The sequence below is a fragment of the Anser cygnoides genome, chromosome 11, assembly GCF_040182565.1.
Source record: "Anser cygnoides isolate HZ-2024a breed goose chromosome 11, Taihu_goose_T2T_genome, whole genome shotgun sequence".
Lineage (NCBI taxonomy): Eukaryota > Metazoa > Chordata > Aves > Anseriformes > Anatidae > Anser > Anser cygnoides.
In genome coordinates, this window is record NC_089883.1 from 9,384,174 (window position 1) to 9,396,877 (window position 12,704).

Consider the following 12,704-nt stretch of genomic DNA (forward strand, 5'->3'; position numbering starts at 1 on the left):
GTTCAGAGTAATATAAAAATATAACAAATATACAATAAATAGCTAATAAAAGGCCCCCACTGTCTGCAAAAGGTTTACTTGCAGGAATAATCAGTGGTGATGTAAGCTCTGCTCATTGAACTTTTTACTAATTAATCATAATCCTGCAAAGATCTGCCCAGATATCAAACTTCATGCCCAACTAAAAACTATAGTATATTTACTTAAATACGTACAAACCTCTGTAATACCAGGCCCCAATCTCTCCTCAGTGAATGTATTACCCTTCTTTAAGCACAGAAAGCAGCAGTCTAAAATGGAAATATGGACCAACCACAGACAAAGAAGTTGAGAGGGTGAGTGCTCTCACCAAAACACCTAGTGGGGAGCACAAACAGGAGTGAAAGCTCTTCTCTGCCTTATTGCGTTGAATTCAGATAGATGCTGGAGGTCTGAGTGTCTCTTTAAGTTTCTCTGTGCCGGGGAATGTGGAGCAATTTTAGAGAATCATTCAGAAAAACAACAAGACAGCAAAAAAATATTTATTTCATCACACTTGTACAGATTTTTACATCTTTCTTTGCAAAAGAGACTAGATTAAAAATTGCTTCCTTTAAAAATCTATTCCACAGGGTGAGAATTACAGTGGAAAACTTTGTATGCAAATCTATACCCCATACTAAACATAAAACAAATATAGAACAGCAAAACATAATAACCTTGTTAAATAACCAAATTACAGCATTAAAATCACAACCTACATTTAAATTTCTAATACAGCAATTTATTTTCCTTTTGTAATTATATGTAACCCATAATAATGTCTGACACTCCTGCAGTAACCAGAAGCATAAATATTTTCAAAAGCTGCACACATCACTACACACTAGATCAGGAGCTGATTTCCCAAGATAGTGCTGCGAGGTAAACCAGTCTTAGACAGAAAGAAACGTCCTTATAGCCTGTCAAGTCACTACTGAGCTACAGAAAAGATTATTTACCCGTTAAGACCTCTCACCACAAAAAACGGTAAAATGTTTAAAATATATGATCATTACAAGTGCAGTTAAAAAATAGCAAGTAAAGTGCTTAACGCTCATTATTTATTGCCACTGTGTCAGTGCAGTTTGGTTCATGACATTATGGAAATCACTGGTTTTGGTAGAGGGAAGGAAAGAAGAGTGTCTATGTGTCAACCAACAGACCCATGAATTGATTTGCACTGCTAGATCTTGATTTAGGAAAAGAAGCACCTAAGATATATTTACCATGAAGACTACCTGTTATCTGTGGGAACAAAAAAGTAGATCCTACAAAAAAATCCAATCAATTCTGACTTTTAAATCTTACTGGCCTGCTCTCACTGGAACATCTTAGCAGCTCTATGAGGGCTGGCAGCAGAAGAGCTACCTCTTCATTTGGGGAAGGAACATTGTCCTGCAGGAGTCTACAAGGAGCTTCAGAGACAAAACAGGGCTCACTTGCACCTGACTAATACTGGTAATGCTAAGTGGATTTTAGTGATGCTCCTCCTCTTAGGCAATGAGAAAGAAGAGTTCTAGTACACACATCTTCTCCCCGCAACCAGCCAGCAGTGCTGCCTCTAGGATTCTTCCAGCCTCTGGTATGACATTCCTCTAATTACGAAAATGAAGGAGAGCTTATTAGAAAAGTATGCATTGCTTTGAATAGACAGGCAGAAAATGGTGTTTTAGAAATGTACTTTGCTCAATCCATTCTTCCCATTTCACGTTTCCCAAGTATCTTTGCTGGTTAAAAAAAATGGCTATAGGTCAGCTTCATATCTCCCATGATTTCTACCCTCAAGCTACCAGTTCTTTCCTACCCTCAGCTGGTGATGCCAGCATTTGGTCTTGTCATGCTTTTAATGCCTTAACGGCTTTGGTCAGATTGCTGTAAAATCCAGCTATGCTAGCTGGAAAGAAGGAATCCACCACCGTCTGGGGAAGATAGCCACCAAGATCTGTCTGAAAGAAACTGAGGAGCTGAGTCTTGTCTGGTTCCCTGCAAAGACAATGCAAATGATTTTATAGGCAGAGGTTTGGAAATATTTAGGACTTCACAATTACTCTTACATGCATTATCTGATGACAGATATTTCTAAGTTCTTTTTTTAGGAAACAAGAAAACAACAGACATTATTTCTATGAATGTGGCTATCCCCGCAAATCAAATTACAGTTAAGCTAGGCCCTCATTAGGTACACGATTCTGTTTATGAACTATGACAATGTAATAAACAACTGGATACTCATTTCCCCCAAATTAAGACCATACTTGTATGTTCTGCTGAATCTCTGTTTAAGAGGTCAGCAAGAATCCTACCACAATGATAGTCCCTGTAACACTGAAGACTTATTTCTAGGAGAGACTAATTCACCACACAGAATAGAACAAAGAAGGCACTCAGTCATAATGACTACAAGTCACAGGAAGATGGGAACGTGTTATTGCTGAGGTGCTGCAGATCACGTGTAGCCATATACACAAAACCACACTGCACAAGGGATAAGAAGGACTTCAGAATTCAAAGTGGTCAAATAGATCTTTACTTACCCTGGAAGAGGTATACAGAAACAGCCACAGGGATAATTAAACCCTCTCACAAAATTTGGTTGAGGAGGACACTGTGGGTGTTCCACATTGGTGGCTACAAGAAAAAGCAATTATGTAAGAGATGTAATTTTCACAGGAGATGGGAAAGGGCCCTTTGTACTCAAAGCACCAGCTGAGCAGCAAACTCGCTGTAAGAGAATATATTTAAGAATGGTTGCGTAACATTTTTAATGTTGGGCTGCGCCATGCAAGCAGTCAGAAAAGACCATTAAAAAGGAACCACTCTGGCTACAGAATTGAAAAAATCAAAGAAGTTTTAAATTCAGAAGCAACTGTTACTGAGCTCTAAGTATTAAGATGTTTTGAGGGAGTTTTACTGAACCTGTGCTGTGACAGTGCATTGCTTTTCTTGAGAGGTCATTCAAGTTGCTTCCAAGTAATCTATGCCACAGAGGTATAGGCCCCTTGATTGCTGAGAAGCTGCACTCCAGCAGGAATATAAATTCCTGGCAAATTGTTCCTGAACAGGATGGGAAAATTGGGCAGCTGAACAGAGGGACAATAAAAGCACTGACTTGCAACAAGCAAACAATAGGATGAAAAGGAAAACAAACAAGCATCCCTCCATGCAGCAGTCCCTTAAAAAATCAGCACTATTTGGTTTCATAGGAACCACAAGCCAGCGGTATGATATTCTGAACGTTACCATGGCTTTATATATATACTCTGCCTAAGAAAAAACAGTGAATAGAGACCACTAATATTTTACCTTTTGATCAAAATCAGACCAATAGCTACTAAGCAGCATATAACTTTGTATTGTATATTTATTTCTGGTAGCTGCCAATTAACTCCCAACACAGCATGAGCACAAGCATCTTACCAGCAGATAGCATTGTCCCATCCTCATATTGCTTCATTAGGACCACATCCACAAATTCTCTTGGTGAAATAATCCTCATGAAAGCCGAAGGGGTTGTGGTTCTGCATACAGAGACAGCCTAGAAATTACAAAGGCCTTACGTCAGTTGATGCTCTCACAAGTTCAGCGTAAAAATCCCTGTGCTTTCTGGTACTCTTTTAGTTATGCTTGAAAAACTTATCATGAGTTCTATTACACCATTTGTTGAAAAAAAACGCAAATCAGCACAGGCAAAAGGCACCAAGGTATGTTGACAAAGAACAGCTTAATGAAGAAAAACACAATGATGCCACGTTGTTCCCAGGTCACTTAAGGTCAGATACCACAAGGGGTGCTGAAAAGCAAATCTGGCACATGTATGCTCATGGGACAGTTAAAACGCTTCTCTTTTCCAGGAATTTCATGAAGATAGCTTCTTTGTAGCATATCACATAGTAAGGCAACTTGATACCCAGATTTGTTACCCTGAAGAAACCTTAAGACTTCCATCCCCTTCTATAGAGGCTCTATAGTGGATGGGCACCCCAAAACAGAGGTTTCTACTACATTGGTAAATGCTGGCAAAACTGACAATGTCTGTGAATTTCAAACGGCAAGCTGTACCACTTCTGAAATCAAGGATTATAACTGATTGCCTGTAAGGTTCCAACAAGAAAAACTTTCACAGGACTTCCACAAACATCCCTGGGAATGGTTGTGCTTGCACCCTGGATATCTCCAAGCACGAATATCCACTTTTGATTTGGGGATCTAAATCCAACATGTTTTTAAAGTTCTGACACACAAAGAAAAAAAAAAAAGGAAATTAGACTGTACAATCACAGTAACAGGAGCAGCCACTGCTCACACACAGCCCTTTTCATCTGTAATGCTCCAAGTGCATCATCTGTGTTTTGAAGAGGGAGACATTGAAGCAAAGTGCTGAGCCAGCCAAAGACAGTGGCACACAGCACAGAGCACCGGGTGCTGCCATGGTGCAAGACAGGGCCTGAATTAATGGTTGGTAACGTGAACCTTAGCTACTTAAGTCTATATGCTCGCTAAACCTTCTCTTTCCTCACAGGTATCTTGTTAAAAATAATCACACTTACCTCGATTTACAGCATTAACAACAATGTAATGCTGGAATATTTGCAGTTTAAAAACATGTAAGTTTACAACATTAAAGTATTTAGCCAAAAATGTACAGTAGTTCCTTTCACAAAGATAATCCACTGATAATAGATAAAGTTTACTCAAAATTGTACTCAAAAAAATAGATTCCTCATCCCAGTACTGTCACACTGATCCAGACAGAGGCTGCACAACTTCTTGAGACCCTTTTTACCTGCACGTGACGTAGGCTGTTTCAGAAGGCAGGGCCCAATTCCTCTGAAAACCCCGCTCATTAACCCCACCGCCACGTTTCTTAATGAACTCACATCACTGACGGTTTCCACAACCTCGAAGTCCTTCACGTTCTGGTCCCACTTGGTCCTCAGCCCGCCGGCCACCGGCTTTATGCACTCCCAGACATCCTCCGGGCAGGCGGGCACGGTCCCCTCTGCCCTGTACCTGCGGCAGGGCGAAACGAAAGCAAACCCCGCTGCTCCACCCCGCATCGCCCCCAGCCCGGCCCCGGTCGGTCCGCAAAACGCCCCCGGCTTTACTCACACGTTGCCGCTGAACTCAGCCGAGGGTCTCCACGACACCACAACCTCGCTCTGCGGGGATGGGTGAGAGCTGTGAGCCGGCATCGAGCTGACCCCCCCGTCCCCCTGCCTGCCCCGATCCCCCCACCGCACGTCCCTCCCCGGGCTCACCGTGCTCCGGCAGCCCCGCCAGCCGCCGGGGTCCCGCCGGTAGAGCCCGATTTTGACCGCCGCCGCCTCGGCGAGCCCCGCGTAGTCCATGGCCGGGCAGGGCGGAGCCGCCGCTCGGCCGCAGCCTGTGAGGCGCCCGCTCCCTGTGGGCCGATGGCGGCGCCTCCCCCTCACCTGAGGGGCAGCGGCCTCCCGGCGCCCGCCCCAGATCGGGTCCCGAGGCAGGCAGCGGCGGGGGGACGTCGATCGGGTCGCCTCCGGCCTCCAAGGAGCGCCGGGAGCCAGCGTTTTGCTGCTTTCATCCGAGCTGGATGGCGTACCGACAGGCCGGAGCGGCGGGCCGGCCGCCTGCAGGCTTTCATCCCGAAAAAAAACCATCTTCAGCATCTAAAGGAGGCGCGGAATTGCAAGACTGTGTGAAAAAAGACAGGATAAATCAGGAGTAATGACATACGTTTTTAAAAGGCCACGGAGAGAAAGTTTTCCCCAAAGGCTTGTAGTGAAGTTTATCAGCGTGGGCTGACGAGTCTCCCCAGAAAATGAACAGAAGACCTAGGACTTCATCTGTGAGGCTGCATGGACTTCCACGATCAAATAATTCAGTTGTCCATGTAGTACAGTGTAAAGAAACTCACTAGGCTCGGTAACTGACCTGTCACTGATTTCTTTGAGCTGCCCCATATTCAGGGTAGACTCGGCAAGATGTCAGTCGGGCTGCAGGTTGCGGCCCTGCTTGCAGGAAGGTTACTACCCGCTCGATTTATTCACTGGGAGCATCTTAAGCTGTGACTGTGTCAACGAGACAAAGAGAACCTCATCTGACATGTTTTGGTACAGGTTTAATTTAAATGCCCCGAGTACATAGCTTTTGCTTTTCCAGTATTTTTAAACAGCATAACAAGTAATAAATTGCAATAATTTTCCAAGTTTTGCAATGCATCAGTTGTGATATGGAAGCGAGGTACAGTTAACAGTAAAACACAAGGCTATCTATACTTTCCCACCTCAAATAGCTGCACACACTGTTGTTCCAAAGACCGTTGTAGTTATTCCAATAGACCTCAAACAGCAAGTACAACAAATGTACATACACCTGTCCAAAACACAAAAAAGGCTGGGGCACTTTCTCAGACATTTGAGCATACCAGTTCATTAGGCTCAGACATATTTAGATCAATACTGTTCTTTGATTTCTTTTTGGTGAGTTTTGACCCAGGTTTCAGGTACTTTTCTTTGCTGTGAATGACCTGGATATATTGGTCATTGCTGCTGTTCTGCGGATCACTGCTGGATTCAACGGAAACCGAATCAGATTCTGTGGGAGATTGCTCCAGCTTATGCTTTGACTTAGGTTTCATATGTGGCTCAGGACAGTGCTGGTCAGCTTCAACATTTTTCAGGTGCACTTTCTTGTAAGCATATGGAGGTCTGTCCAGGTCTAGCTCGAAACCATCATCCCAGGATTTATAATGCACTTTGGCTAGATCCTTGCTCATAAGAACATGGCCATCAGCATGCTCCCCAATGTAAAATCGTGGTGCCGGGCGAAGATCAGACAGTGAACGAGGGCGGTGGGATCTGTTCATGTAGTGTCTCCTAAGTTCCTCTTCTTCCTCCTCCTCTTCACTGGGATGAGGAGAATACACCCGGTGTGGTGTTCGAACCACATATCTTCTAACGTTGCGTGGATACAACTCAATAACATCTCCTGGTTCTTCCATTCGGAATTGCCTGTGGAGTCGGGAGGTAAAACGGGACGATTTTTTGCGGGACTCATTTTCGTTAACAATAATGTATCTGGTAGCATGTGGTCTGCGTCCCACAAAAACAGGAGCCCCCGCCCCAAGAGCATCTGAATTTGCCTGCCGGATGCTTTTTCTAAACAGAGGCTCAGAATGAACATCTTCCATATGCTTTTTGAAAGTCATTGGTGTGTAGGGCTTTGTTTTACAGAGCTCACTTGCGCTCCCATGCACAACACTTGGGTACCTTTAGACAGAAAAAATGAATCAAATGTTGAGAGATATTCTTATGTCTCAATATAATTGAAACACGTAAGAAATTAACTACACAGAAGTCAAACACTGGACTGTAAGGACAGAGATCTCCGTTGCAGAATCTGTATTGTTCAAAAGTTTCAGGAACAGTTAGAGAAACACACAGAAATTAGGAGATGCATTTGTACTTCCCTAGGAAATGGCAACAGACTGTTGACCTTTCAAAGCATGTTTCTAGATCTGTTTTCTTAATATTTTGGGAACTATTTAAAAACACTTTTAATCTCATCACTTGGAAAAAAATAAATAAACGTCCCCCAAAAAACAACAAAAACACAACACAAAAAAGCCCACACAGGTAGCTTAAATCATCAGTGTGCTGTCTGAACCAACATGTCCAAAAACAGTCATGCAACAACTAGACTTGCACAGGCATTCTGCACAGGATTACTTCACTGTTACTGTGTCTGTCTTGTTTTTTTAAATAGTGTCCCACACAAACTATTTTCCTTATATGCCAGACGGAAAGCTTAATATTTACCTCTGCTTGAGGTATGTGTAAACTCCATCAACTACATTATTTCACAAGTTTTATAATCCTGTCTGGCAGGCTGAATTAAGAGAGAATTAAGGAGGTGCTGTTACCAGCAATCTGAATAGTACCCATGAATGAATCTGCTTTTACAAAATTCCTTAGCTGCTGTACTGCTTCAGACAGTTAGTCTGAATGCACAGCTATTTTGCAAATAAACACGGGTATGTCATGGAGTTGATGGAATAAATGTCATTTCAAAACAAAAAGTCTTGCCTGTTAGTTGTATGATTGTTTCTTGATTTCTGTACACTTGATACTGAAGGAGCTGATGTTAAAGAAGTTGAAGTTGTGGGATTTGCATTGACAGGTCTTGCAACATCAGTTGAGGGCACAGTTTGGGGCACAGATTGGGAAATGGTTTGTATTCTGGTGCCTTTGCTCACAGGAGATTCAAAGTTCAGGACACTGCCATTCTTCCGTGGCGTTGAGGACCGAACAGAAGATTCCTGACTGATAAGATCACTTTCTTGGTCTGGTCTCTTGTCATTCCCACCCAGATTCTGGATTCTGGCTAGAAAACAGAAATTATTACACGATCTCTCCACGCCTCTACATTTAGAAGCAGTTGTGTAAATGCATTGGCTCAAATTCACCCACCGGTCAGGGGATCGCATGATGACAGAACCCCACTGTGTTCAGCAAAGAGATACTGGCGCTCTACTTGTAGACAGGGTGGTAAAAAGGGGTGGATAGGCACGCTGCAGTACGCAGCAGACGTACTATCGCTGAACACAGAAAAACACTAGAAATTTGCACTGTAGAAATCCAAGTGGGCACAAAGCCACCGTATCTTTTCAAGAGCCCAGTTAGTTCATAACGTGTAAGAAGATGGCCAGATTGAGCAAACTGACCCCAGTGACTGTGCTGGTCACAGCCAAAAGCTGCATTTGGTTTCTGTAACAACGGAAATCAAATTAGCGCACACACCTCATCACACTTCATTGCCCTTTACAGTCACTCCTCATCAGTACATTGCTCTACATCAGGTTTTTCACCATTTACATCTCCACGGTAGCGATTTAAGTGGTCAGTAACATTAAGATCTAGCCATAAGGCTGCTGAACCATGGATTGTCTTTTTCGTTTTCATCTTGGCAAATATCTACTTATTCCTTTCACTGGGAGGGGTTAGAAGGACTGCATCCTTTTTGTGGTTTCTTGTTGCTAAAATCTGAGAGGTGGAAGGTGCAGGCTCAAATTCCCTCAGGCACAGTAAGCAATAAAAACTTAAAATTCTTCACTGCAGATGAAATGTTCAACCCAGGGAGGTCAAAGAACAGGGGCCATTCCCTTTTCCCTCTTCTGCCTATTACCCTATGAATTTTGAGCAAGGTCTGACATGATTTGAATCAGGGATGCCTACCAGGTTCTGCCCTGTATGTGACAAAAGTAAGAAAATACTCAGATCAAGTCAAGCTGGGCTCAAAAGTCATCTAAAAGGATGACTACCAGAAATAGTTTTTTAAACGTGGTTGAATGTCTCTCTACATAATGAGAAATCAAAATATATTTGTATCCAAATGCTTTATTAATAGTGGAATTTCTAAAGCTCAACAACTTACCCACTGCCATCTGAACCACCTTTTTCTTGTCTTCAGTTCTTTCCTAAAATGCATTCAGGAGAATGAGAAGCAGTGGATTACTATGGACTAGAAACTAAATTCATTGCTGCATAAGGATAAGAAATACAGGATGTGTTTTACGTTGTGAAACACTGAAAGTGACTTTCAGGATGTAATTAGGCTAGCACTTTCCTGAAGACCCACCAAATTGTATATAAAAGTACTTTGAGCTGTACTTACTGTTTGGATCTTCATTCTTAGCTGATTGTTGGTGAATTTCAAGGATCTTGCAATACTTTGTAGGTAATAGATAAGCATGCTAGAAGTGAAAGAGGTGATTATGAATCACATCAAATATTCTTGACAATATTCTCTTTGAAGGTTTATAAGTCATCAAAATGGTGTACAGGAAATGCTCTCTAGCATTTCCTGTATATTGTAATAATGGATCACAGCCTTTTTTCAAGCAAACACACATGAAATGTAAGAAATGATACTGAAAACAGTTTTAACAGTAGTGCTAATTGTGCCTGTGTTTTTCTTTTTACAGGTCTTTTCATTTTGCATGTAACCTTGTGTGCATTTCTAGCTTTCTCTTTCAATTCTGGACACACTCAAAATGAAAATTTTCTCCTCCTCCTTTTTTTTTTTTCTTTTCTTTTTCCAGTCCAAGGTTACTTGGAGAGGAACTACAGCTGAGGTGCATGCTCATCACAATGTCATTTTGTTGGCTGGTTGGAATAACACCTTGTTTACACTGGCACAGCTGACATCAGATCTGGCTTGGCAATGTATTACACTGGCTTTCAGATGATGTAAAGTCTTATAACTAGACTCGTTAGCACAAACATTTACATATGTGCTTAGCCATCAGTTTAAAAACAATCTATAGATCTACTTAAGTTTGTAAATATGTTTATTTACGAAGCTGTGACCTTAAAGGAAAAAGTTACAAACAATAAATACTGCTTTATGTCTTTTCAATTTATCTGAAAATCAAGCTGGGGATTTGCTATAAAAACTTGCTTGGTACTACAGTGGGACAAACTCTGCAGTCGTCTGTAGCTTATTGCTAAAAAAGAATAGAAAGACTCAAGTAAAACACATGACACTTCACAGAAGCAAAGTGAATTTCAAAAAGCTCAAAGCAAATATTAATTCCCAGCTGTGAACAATTATTTAGAGACTGGAGTAAGAAAGGACTTCCACTGGAAGGTCTACAGGAAGCTGTATTACATTAACACTTAAGAGCAGACCTTCATAATTGATTTATCTTGTCAGGAATCAGCAGGACTGGGTAGCTTCTTTCAGTGATGGCCTGAACCCTGTTCACAGTCATAAGCTCAACTAATCACTATGAGGAAATGAAAAATTAACTTCTGAGGAGCTCTTGAGAGGGAAGAAAGATCTTAAAACTTCCTAGAACCAACAGCACTGTAGGCCTTGACAAAATGGAATGAACTTGCTTTAACACTGTTTCCCAGAACAAGAAATGTCCTTTTGAAAACGTGTTGACAGTCTTTTTAATATCCTCTCATTCCCATCTGATCTATATACCACATATTCAGTAAGAGTTTTTTTCCCTTCAGATATGCTTAACGCTTAACAATAATGCAGTGGTTATTCCTTAGTATCAACATTTGACTCTCAAGAGATCAAGTTAACAGTCAAGCTAACTTTTCTATGAAAAAAAATGCTTACAATAGAAGTAGGAGTGCAGGGAGGACCACCACAGGACTGCTGATATAAGTAATTACTGTGTTGAACCATGTGGGAAAATCATTTTGAATTGTTTCAGAAACAATATCATATATTTTTTCTTGTCCGCTACAGGAGGAAGAAAAAAGGAAGTAAAATTAAATTGTAAGAAATGTTTGGTACACCAATTTTTTAAGGAATGTTGCACTGAATAAATAAGAATTTTCATCCAAAGACCACTTTGGAACAGTGTAGTCCAAGGGGAGAAGAAAAAAAAGATAAGCTTTTATAAGTAAGTTCATTATTTTTTAAACAAATTTACAGAAGTGCAAAAGCATTGACCAGGCTTGAAGGGTGCTTGAACTGAGACACAGGATGGTGATATGTGCTAGATTTCTTGCTGGCACATTACATCATCTAAATATGAAATATTGGAACCATATGTATAAAGCAACTCACTCAGGAGGTTGATATATTCAGCTAATTAATTCTTAAACTGGAAAACACTGACAGCACAAAAGCATTGTCCCATCCATAAACTTCTATTTGTTGGTAATTTGGGTAACGTTAAAGCTGATTAATTTATTGAGAGAGGGTGAAATAAAACATTCTCAATTTTCATTAGTCCATTATAACTTACCTGAAGGGACCACAGTTTAAAGATGGTTTATATCGGGCAATAGCAAAAATTGTTGGTAGCATGCATAAAAACAACATGAACAGCAACATGGCCAAGTAGAAATTATTGGATCTGCAAGAAGGCATAACATGTTTCAGATTATACTAATCAGGGAGAAAAACAGAGGCAACATGAAAGATGTAAGTCTGCATCTACCTAACAAGTTCAAGATCTATGTTTTTGAAAGATCAAAATCATTCTGTTCTGATTAAAAAGTCTGAACAGAGCCAGTTTAAACAGACCCTTAATGATCGAAATTATATTTGCACTGCTTTCCAGATACCACTGCTACAGCCAGAGAACTGTTTATAGCACTCGTCTTTAAAAAACTCGCCTTAATTCCCAGACATGTCATGGGGAGAACACAAAAAAAGTGGCAGAACTTAAATCATCTTCAAAACACGTTAAAAATAATTGACTTTTAAGATTTAAAGATGCCCTAAGTTATTTCCATTTTGAGTAAACAATTCTGATATTCATCCTGACAGAATAAAAATGTGGAACTCTGTTGTGTTGTGCAGCAGACAAAATCAGATACTTAATCATAAAAAGAAATACCAAGAAATAGGACTTGCAACAGTTTACACATGTAGCTTATTGCACCTTAATCAAATTTCTATGGAAATAAATCATGTGTTAGACTGCATTTACCGGTCTATGAAAAATATGTCAGGGAGGGAATATGCTGTTTGATTTCTATTCACCTCCAAACTTTGGCAATAAGAATACTTTTGATACTATTTGTTAATTTCGTCAGTGAAATGAGGCAACCCTTGATGAATCCTTCTGCCCTGGATACTGCCCATCAAAATCCATACCTTGCCTTTTTGCAGGGAATGTCCACCAGAGTTTTCAGTGCAATCACAAAACAACCTTGGGCAATTCAATGCCATTT

At 41.0% G+C, this 12,704-nt stretch overlaps 2 protein-coding genes across 10 annotated transcripts in view; both read right to left on the bottom strand.

Annotated features, from left to right (window-relative positions):
- Window positions 1–507: 507 nt before the first annotated feature.
- On the bottom strand, window positions 508–5,967 carry STARD5 (StAR related lipid transfer domain containing 5). The gene is made up of 6 exons (XM_048071904.2): window positions 5,280–5,967; window positions 5,131–5,180; window positions 4,899–5,031; window positions 3,439–3,556; window positions 2,556–2,649; window positions 508–2,004 (listed from the first exon to the last, which is right to left on the bottom strand). The coding sequence occupies exons 1-6, from the start codon at window positions 5,664–5,666 to the stop codon at window positions 1,857–1,859; spliced, it is 930 nt and encodes a 309-aa protein (XP_047927861.2). The 5' UTR covers window positions 5,667–5,967; the 3' UTR covers window positions 508–1,856.
- Window positions 5,968–6,103: 136 nt separating this feature from the next.
- The window catches only part of TMC3 (transmembrane channel like 3), a 283,611-nt gene continuing 277,010 nt past the window's right edge, over window positions 6,104–12,704 (bottom strand). For all 9 annotated transcript variants that reach the window (XM_067003575.1, XM_067003576.1, XM_067003574.1 and 6 more), the window contains 6 exons: window positions 11,771–11,881; window positions 11,134–11,259; window positions 9,673–9,751; window positions 9,433–9,475; window positions 8,085–8,382; window positions 6,104–7,268 (listed from right to left, as the gene is read on the bottom strand). In XM_067003575.1, the coding sequence (XP_066859676.1) occupies window positions 6,407–7,268; window positions 8,085–8,382; window positions 9,433–9,475; window positions 9,673–9,751; window positions 11,134–11,259; window positions 11,771–11,881 (1,519 nt within the window). In that variant the 3' untranslated portion in view covers window positions 6,104–6,406. The remainder of the gene's footprint in view (window positions 7,269–8,084; window positions 8,383–9,432; window positions 9,476–9,672; window positions 9,752–11,133; window positions 11,260–11,770; window positions 11,882–12,704) is intronic.